Raw genomic sequence first — 8,558 nt, 5'->3', positions numbered from 1 at the left:
AAGCACTAATTATCCATTTATTCTATTAATAGGTGTGAAAATAATTCTATATCTAGATTAAATAAGTCAAAATATTAAATCATAATTAATATATCGATTTTATTTGTCTCCAAGTTCAAATTTTAAAACCATCATTTATATTAGGTGTCTCAAATCAGACTCACATATAACCCAAAATAGACCCTATTTGAAGTTGTTCTGAACTCGACCTAAACTTGTTTGTCCCGAACATCACATATATATTAAAAATGTTGGAAAGTCTAACTTAAACTCGACTTCTCTTCTACGCGTTCACCCGAATTAATGTAACGCATAACAGCTATTTGAGTTAATTTTGAGTCAATATCATATCAATTTTGTGTTAGCGGGCATATTTCAATTCTATTTCTTGTCAGCAGGTAAGTTTCAATTCAATTTTGAGTTAGCAGGTCAACCTGAACCTGACTCTAAAAGTTAAACGAGTCATGATTCATAACTCAAATCAGAGCTGGAAATTTGTGGGGGCTACCAAACCACCCACCCAATAATGCAAAGTATGTGTGAATTCTAAGCCAAAAACGGATGTGAGAGAGAGAACCAAAACAATACCAAAAAGCACATGGTAGACTTCCGGTGTCAGATTGAATAAGAAAATAAATAAATAAAATAATCATTCCTTACGCACCAGCTAACGTTTCCTCTTCTAGATGATGCTGGCGAACAAATTCTCATTATATTTTGATTTTAATTATTACATTTGAATAAATATAATGAGTTTAGGTGGGTTCCGTAGAAAAGGTCTAATGAATTTTTAGAATAATATAACTGAAATTTTTCACTCTCATGGTATTTTTAGATTATCTTTATAAGAAACTGAAGCCTCCTACATGCCTATTAGCTGAATCCCACCATAAATAGCTGGCCAAGGTTTGGGAGGAGATAGGCCTTCTTCTTCCTTCAGTTCATCAGGAAGAGAGAAACAAGTCTCCTTAGTCATCTCTCTCCCTCTCCCTCTCCCTCTCAACCCCCTAGCGGAATGGACGGCGATGATCTCTCCTTCCTCGAAAAGTGTCTCCTACAAAGTGAAGCTTTACATAAGGTTTCATTTCCTTAGATACTCTGCCACTCTTACTTTCTAAATGCCTAAGGTTCTAATTGGGATAGCTGCAACTTATTGAATAATCTGTTGATAAGCTAAGTACGGTGATTATTATAAATTTTTATTTTTTAAAAAAAGTCAGATCGCTGCCAGAAAGCTGTCACCGCACCTATCTAGGTGCGGTTTGAAAACGCACCTAGATAGGCGCCACCGCACCAAATAAATTGGCCCAAACGAATCTTATGTTATGAAACTTTTAATTCACTACATATATAGACGCCACCGCACCAAATAAATTGGCCCAAACGGATCTTATGTTATGAAACTTTTAATTCACTACATATATATGTGCAGTACATATTGGAGACCAACGTCTTGCCAAGAGAACATGAACTTCTTAAGAAACTGAGAGAAGAAACCAAGGCCAGAATTCCCAGAAGGCAAGCTCTCAAGCCTGACTAATTTGACACCATATGCTTCTAAAATAACGCTTCATATCAATGCGATTTTTACACATCATAAATAATTAAACATCTACTTGTCTCTGTATTTTTTGTCCTGATAGGGCTTTAATGAACGTCCCCCCTGAAGAAGGCCAGCTCTTATCTATACTCCTCAAGGCAATGAACGCCAAGAGAACCATCGAAGTTGGTGTCTTCACTGGCTACTCTCTTCTTGCCACAGCTCTTGCCTTGCCCAAGGATGCAAAGGTAAAGTTTTAATTTACATGCATATATATCACACAATTCTTATTCTTATGTATTTATGTGTCTCGCACCTGACCTTTTTCATATTTACACCAAAATGATATATATATATATATATATGTAAACTATATGAAACTTTGGTTTGGAGATATGTAAATACATAAGAATTGTGTGATTTAGACTCAGTTTGGGACAGTTTATCCGCTACAGCAGTATTTTGAAAACGCCGTTTTACCGTTTGGAACTAGCGTTGAGCAGCTCATCTGAAAATATTATGTGGTCCACATTTTCAAATAAGTGGCTTCTCTGAATAAGAACAAGCAGCCCCGAATGCATGCTTAAACAGTTATTGCAATTTGACCGCTGCTTCATCAGATGTTCTGATGGACATTATTATTTACAGATAACGGCGATTGACATCTCGAGGGAGTGCTACGAAGTCGGTCTTCCATTCATCAAGGAAGCAGGAGTTGAGGACAAGATCAATTTCATTGAGTCGGATGCGGTTCCGGCGCTTGATAAATTAGTTGAAGAAGTTAGCGAGGACGAGCTGTTCGACTTCGCCTTTGTTGATGCTGAGAAATCAAGGTATTGGGATTATCATGAGCGGATATTAAAGCTGGTGAGGGTTAATGGACTCATCTGCTATGACAACACGCTTTGGCTTGGAACGGTTGCGCATCCTCCTCAACAAGATGTTCCTGCTTTCGTCAATTATTTGAGGGAGGTTGTGCTCAAATTCAACGATAAGCTCGCCGCCGACACGAGGGTCGAGCTGTCCCAGGTTTGCATCGGCGATGGGCTGACGATCTGCCGCCGCATCGCCTGAACTGGAAGTGGATTGGGATGCAGTTATTGAAGGAGCTGTTGGTCTTGTTTCTCTTACTCTATTGCATGTTTGGTAATTTGCTTTATGTATTATGTTCTGTTCTGCACTATGTTTGGCGTGTTGCTCACCTTGAAGTTCTGTTTGCCAATTAGAAACATATAATAAGCATTTGTGATGGTTAATCTTTTCAACTTTAGAAGTGTCGATAGTCAAACATTCGCTTGGTTGTGTACGCATGAGCTGAGCAGAAAAGGTGACGTAAAACATGTGACTAGTTTTGTTAGGTGATGAGTGGCTGTGATTCGTTTGGCTAAACGTATGTGGCTAAGTTGCGGTCGGCGTAGAAAGTGGAACATTTGAATGTGATTTGACTGTTGCTGCTTGTTTTGTGACGCTAACATACCCATCAAGGCGACAATCGAGAGAGAGTCAGCTCGGAACAGAGTATATGAAATCTTACGTTGGGGAGAGGTTTTAGTGAAGAGATCTGCTATTTGATCATGGGCAGCGATGTGACGTACTGATAAGTTTGTTTTTTTATGCAATTTATAATGAAGTGATAGTCGATGTCGGATTGTTTATGATAAGTTTGTTTTTTTTATGCGATTTATAATGAAGTGATAGTCGATGTCGGATTGTTTGGTTCGATCATGAGATGTTAACTTTTTTTGGTCATAGGGTCTTGTAATTCCTGTGAGATTACACAATTTGAGGAGGCCTATATATGGAGGTAAACGAAGAGTATGTGTGTTCTCCGGGCCTGAATTATGTGTTTCTGCTTTGTGACCCCTCTGTGTCTCTGAGCGAAGTAGATGATCTAAAGAAAAGAGAGAACAAAATGGGTTCAATGGGAGTCACCACACAACATCCCTCCAAAAAGTCCCGAAGAGAGTCCTCCCTCTCTTCAAACTCTACACTTTTTATACATATACATGAAAATACCAAAATACAAGGTGTTACGTACACAAATCTATTAACGATGATTTGATGAAAATATCACTATGTGTGTAATAATTGATCGAACAATCCATACAAAATATATCAATATAATGATGGATCAAATCATTGCTGGCAACTGAATAATAATAAAGTCATAACAAAAATAACAAAAAACAGTCCAATACCCAGAACTGCCCAACACCCGAAATCTCTGCAAATGAAGCACCATCTTCCATCCATATTTCAGATTTTTCAAATTCAAACAAAGAAAAATAAAAATAGTAGGGAATTTAGATTTTAGGCAATTACAGCCAAGACGCCCAGAACATTGCGGATCAAACATATCAATGCACCTTGTTTCATCTATTCTTCCAACTAACATGAATGGCCATAAACACCAAACCAACCTCAAAATCTCATGGATCTCGTATACATTATTGAAAAGATCAACTATAATCATGGAAAACAATAAAAAGATCTAATTTTCATAATTACTTTTCAAATAGAGCACCCAAGAAACCCACAAATCGCAGATCAGAGAGAACCAAATCACAAAAAGCTCTAAATTGCAGAATGCCCCAAATCACAAACTATAGAAAACCGATTCTATAAAAGAAAATCCCCAAGAAATTGCATACAAAAATATCTAACCAACAAATTGCAAATCAGAGAATCGAAAATCTCACAATACAATCCAATCCATTGACAGTTGCCGCAGGTACTTGCATTGCACAATAACGAAGGATAGGAGGGAGGAGGAAGAGTAGTACGACAATGTCGAGAGAGACCGGTGAGAGGGAGAGAACCGTGTGAGAGAGAGATGGCTGAGAGAGACGGGCGAGAGGGAGAGAAGAGGGAGATCGGGAGTTACGGTTGACGAGACACGAAAAAATGCGAGGGTAACAACGTCAAAATAGACAAATAGAACGTGGGCCCCGCAGATAACATATAAAAAACTAACACTTTTTCTGATAAGCTCTCCCAACACATTTTCCAAATGCCCGAAGCAGTGCTTACAAAAAGCACTGCAGTTGATAAGCTGCCCCAAACGGGCACTTAGTCTTTTACATCAGCTAAGCACGTAATATTTATAGGAACCAAGAGGGTCTAATAAAATATGGAAGAAAGCAAATCTTACTGACAAAACGTTGGAATAGAAAAATGTTAGTGAATGCATAGAAGTGAATTCAAATTACCCATCTCATTTGCTGAACGAGTAATAAAACCTAATCAGAACCAGGCAACCAGTTACATTTCCCTTCACCTAATCTCAAATCATATAACAGGTTTAATATAAGATATAATAATCATATAAGTTGAACACGAGTGAGTTCATCTAAACCCAATTTGAAAATTAAATTGTTCAAAATTGTAGACTCGAATTTAGCTCAAAAATTAATAAAAACAATATGAATCTGAAATTATTCAAGTCAAATTTATCAATTTTTAAGAGCACAAAAATTTGTTTTGATTTTTGGATAAATATAATTTTTGTTTTTTTTAATAGGAAAATTTGCATACATAGCACACAATTCTTATGATTTACGTATCTCACACCTAAACTTTTCTATTTATTTACACGAAACTTGTGTTTTTAACCGAAATTTATCAAATCCAGATACTATTAAATCTGGAATACTACTTGATTCAGTTAAGATTAAATCTAGCTAAATATGTTTGACGTGTCTGATATAAATTTGTTTAATGTTTTTTCTTTCTAAACTAAATCAGTTAAATCAACCTAATATTCAGATTTAATAAATCCGAATTTAAAGCAAAAGAAGAGATGAAATTCTTAATATGCATAAATATGAAAATCAAAATGTATGATATGTAAATACATAAGAATGATGTGCAGTGCTTGAAAATGTTCCATTTTCACAATAATGATATCACCCTCGCAATGACTCACATTGAATATAATAATCATATGCATCCATGTGGTAGGAGTCGATCCAATGAAATGATTGACATTAGGTGGCAGCATCCCAATAAAGACCGGAATAAAAAACAAACAAGAAATCAGAAAATGTGAATCCCGAGAGAAAATCGTTGAGGAAAGAACTAAACAAATTTATCCTTCGCTTATTTAAATTTCTGCTCATCTACAACAACTGGGTCTTTTCAGTTCATCTTCTTCAACGAATAGTTAATTCTCTCTCTCTCTCTCTCTCTCTCTCTCTCTCTCTCTCACCCAAAATGGAAGGAAACGACCTCTCCAGCCTCGAAAAATGTCTCCTAAAAAGTGAAGCTCTGCATCAGGTTCCATTTCCTTTTCATGTCTCTCTTTTTCAATGATAGCAATAGATTGCAAAATGTATGATTTAAGTTTATATTATGATTCCTTCCTTGTTCTGCTGTTTATTCTTCTTGTGTATTTGTAAAACTGATTAAGACTGAGCAAGCTATATTGAAGATTTTAGCATCCATCTGACAATTAGGGCGGTTAACGATCTGATTTTGAGTTGAGTTGGAGTCGGCTCGAAATCAACTCAAATAGATTTAGTGTGGCTCAAAAATTTACTGGTGGCTCGTTACGTTAGAGCCAGCTTGAAATTGAATTGAGCTCGATCTGAAAATCAAAACGAGGTGGCGTAAATTCAGTTATTTGGATCGGTTTCACTCAAAATTTAAATTAATTGGCTCAAATTTAGTTATTTTGATCTATACCAGCACTAAATCGGCCCATGACTCATTATATTCAATTTTACTAAGCATTATAAATAACTTTTATAAATAAAAAATACCTCAAGCCATGAAATCAGCTGATAAAAATTCGATTCAAATTTATAACTCATAGCTCTGATCGTTTATTTGGATCTGAGCCAAAATTCAAATCAATATTCTCAAGCTAAACTGGCTTCCCTACTTGCAATATATGGGTGCAGTACATATTGGAGACCAACGTGCTGCCAAGAGAGCATGAACTGCTTAAGAAGCTGAGAGAAGAGACGAAGGCCAGAATTCCCAAAAGGCAAGCTTAAATGAACGTTCTTACTTTCTTCATAATAATAGATTTTGAAACCCTAATTAATCATAATCTACTTATGAAAAGTCCATATTTTTTGCCCTGATAGAGCTTTAATGAACGTCCCCCCTGAAGAAGGCCAGCTTTTAGCCATAATCCTCAAGGCAATGAACGCCAAGAGAACCATAGAAGTTGGTGTCTTCACTGGATACTCTCTTCTTGTCACAGCTCTTGCCTTACCTAAGGATGCAAAGGTAAGTTTTAATTTACATACATACATAAGAATTGAAGAATTGTGTGATTCAAATCTAGCACCGTCGATGGATTATTGCAATTCGATCACTGCTTTATCCAGTCTTTTGATGGACATTATTATTTACAGATAACGGCGATTGACATCTCGAGGGAGTGCTACGAAGTCGGTCTTCCATTCATCAAGGAAGCAGGAGTAGAGGACAAGATCAATTTCATTGAGTCGGATGCGGTTCCAGCGCTAGATAAATTAGTTGAAGAGGTTAATGAGGACGATCTGTTTGACTTCGCTTTTGTTGATGCTGAGAAACCAAGGTATTGGGATTATCATGAGCGGTTATTAAAGCTAGTGAGGGTTAATGGACTCATCTGTTATGACAACACGCTTTGGCTTGGAACGGTTGCGCATCCTCCTCAACAAGATGTTCCTGATTTTGTTAATTATGTGAGGGAGGTTGTGCTCAAATTCAGCGGTAAGCTCGCCGCCGACACGAGGGTCGAGTTGTCCCAGGTTTGCATCGGCGATGGACTGACGATTTGCCGCCGCATCGCCTGAACTGGAAGTGGACTGAGATGCAGCTGTTGAAGCAGTTATTGGTCCTGTTTCTTTAAGTCTATTGCATGTTTGGTAATTTGCTTTATGTATGCGGCTCTATTCTGCACTATGTTCGGCTTGTTGTTCACATTGAAGTTTTCTTTGTCAATTATAAACATATAATAAGCATACGTGATGGTTTATCATATCAACTTTCTAAATATAGAAAGTCAAGCATTAGCTGGGCTGTTTTCTCATTAGCTGAGAAGAATAGGTGACGCAAAACGTGTGACTAATTTTGTTAGGTGATGAGTGGTTGTTATGCGTTTGGGTAAAAGTATATGGCTAAGATGCGGCCGACATAGGGAGTGGAGTGGAACAATTAAATGTGATTTGACTGCTGCTGCTTGTTTTGTGACACTAACCTACCCTTAAAGGTGACAATCTCGGGAGAGAGCCAGCTTGGAGAAGAGAATATGAAATCTAGTGATGGGGAGAGGTTTTAGTGAAGAGATCTGCTATTTGATCATGGGTAGCGATGTGGCGACTCTGATATGTTTGTTTTTATGCAATTTCTAATGAGTGATGGGCCATACCAAAGTGTTTGGTTCGAGCATGAAATATTCGTGTTAAAATTTTTTTGGATGTTGGGTCTTGTAATGTCTGTGAGTTTATAAAATTCGGGAAAGACCTGTGTAAGGAAAGATAAACGAAGAAGATGGATGTATTCTCCAGGTATGAACTATGTGGTTCTGCTTCCTGATCCCTCTACGACAGAGCGAAAGAGATGATTTAACAAAAAGAGAGAACGAGAAGGGTTCAATGGGAGTCGCTGCACAAGGTCCCGCCAAAAAGTTCCGAAGAGTCCTCCCTCACTCCAGACTCTCCCCTTTTTATACATATACATCAAAATACTAAAATAGAATCTCCCTTTTTTATACATAAACATCAAAATACTAAAATAGAAGTCGTTTCGTACAAAAATTTATTAAGAGTGACTTGATGAAAATACCACGATGTGTATAAAGTTTGGCAAATGAGTTACGTTTTGAACTAAATCACTTTATGAGCTAAGATATCTTTATAGATTTCAAGTTGTTTACTCGAGGCGGCGAGCTCAAGGTAAGCTTGTGGAAGCCAATAGTAAGGAGGCTCTGTAAATTTAGGTAAATTAATCATATGCTAAGAAGAAAAATTTGACTAACGATAGATCTTAAAGTTTGACAAAATGATTTATATATTATTAATAT

General features: G+C 37.0%; 2 protein-coding genes across 2 annotated transcripts; both read left to right on the top strand.

Moving 5' to 3' along the window:
• The first annotated feature begins 899 nt into the window (after positions 1–899).
• On the top strand, positions 900–2,802 carry LOC110031934 (putative caffeoyl-CoA O-methyltransferase At1g67980). Its single transcript, XM_020735383.1, has 4 exons — positions 900–1,078; positions 1,433–1,518; positions 1,644–1,788; positions 2,189–2,802. The coding sequence occupies exons 1-4, from the start codon at positions 1,016–1,018 to the stop codon at positions 2,612–2,614; spliced, it is 720 nt and encodes a 239-aa protein (XP_020591042.1). The 5' UTR covers positions 900–1,015; the 3' UTR covers positions 2,615–2,802.
• Positions 2,803–5,695: 2,893 nt separating this feature from the next.
• Positions 5,696–7,509, top strand: LOC110031935 (putative caffeoyl-CoA O-methyltransferase At1g67980). Its single transcript, XM_020735384.1, has 4 exons — positions 5,696–5,815; positions 6,442–6,527; positions 6,631–6,775; positions 6,904–7,509. The coding sequence occupies exons 1-4, from the start codon at positions 5,753–5,755 to the stop codon at positions 7,327–7,329; spliced, it is 720 nt and encodes a 239-aa protein (XP_020591043.1). The 5' UTR covers positions 5,696–5,752; the 3' UTR covers positions 7,330–7,509.
• Positions 7,510–8,558: the final 1,049 nt, after the last annotated feature.

This window comes from Phalaenopsis equestris, unplaced genomic scaffold (assembly GCF_001263595.1).
Source record: "Phalaenopsis equestris unplaced genomic scaffold, ASM126359v1 Scaffold000869, whole genome shotgun sequence".
NCBI classification, from domain to species: domain Eukaryota; kingdom Viridiplantae; phylum Streptophyta; class Magnoliopsida; order Asparagales; family Orchidaceae; genus Phalaenopsis; species Phalaenopsis equestris.
This window is presented reverse-complemented; position numbering and strand designations above follow the sequence as displayed.

Excerpts from the sequence above, each read along its gene's own strand:
- LOC110031934 (XM_020735383.1), top strand. The coding sequence starts at position 1,016 with ATGGACGGCGATGATCTCTCCTTCCTCGAAAAGTGTCTCCTACAAAGT. Across the intron at positions 1,079-1,432 it reads AAAGTGAAGCTTTACATAAG|TACATATTGGAGACCAACGT; the intron begins GTTTCATTTCCT and ends ATATATGTGCAG. Across the intron at positions 1,789-2,188 it reads CCTTGCCCAAGGATGCAAAG|ATAACGGCGATTGACATCTC; the intron begins GTAAAGTTTTAA and ends TATTATTTACAG.
- LOC110031935 (XM_020735384.1), top strand. The coding sequence starts at position 5,753 with ATGGAAGGAAACGACCTCTCCAGCCTCGAAAAATGTCTCCTAAAAAGT. Across the intron at positions 5,816-6,441 it reads AAAGTGAAGCTCTGCATCAG|TACATATTGGAGACCAACGT; the intron begins GTTCCATTTCCT and ends ATATGGGTGCAG. Across the intron at positions 6,776-6,903 it reads CCTTACCTAAGGATGCAAAG|ATAACGGCGATTGACATCTC; the intron begins GTAAGTTTTAAT and ends TATTATTTACAG.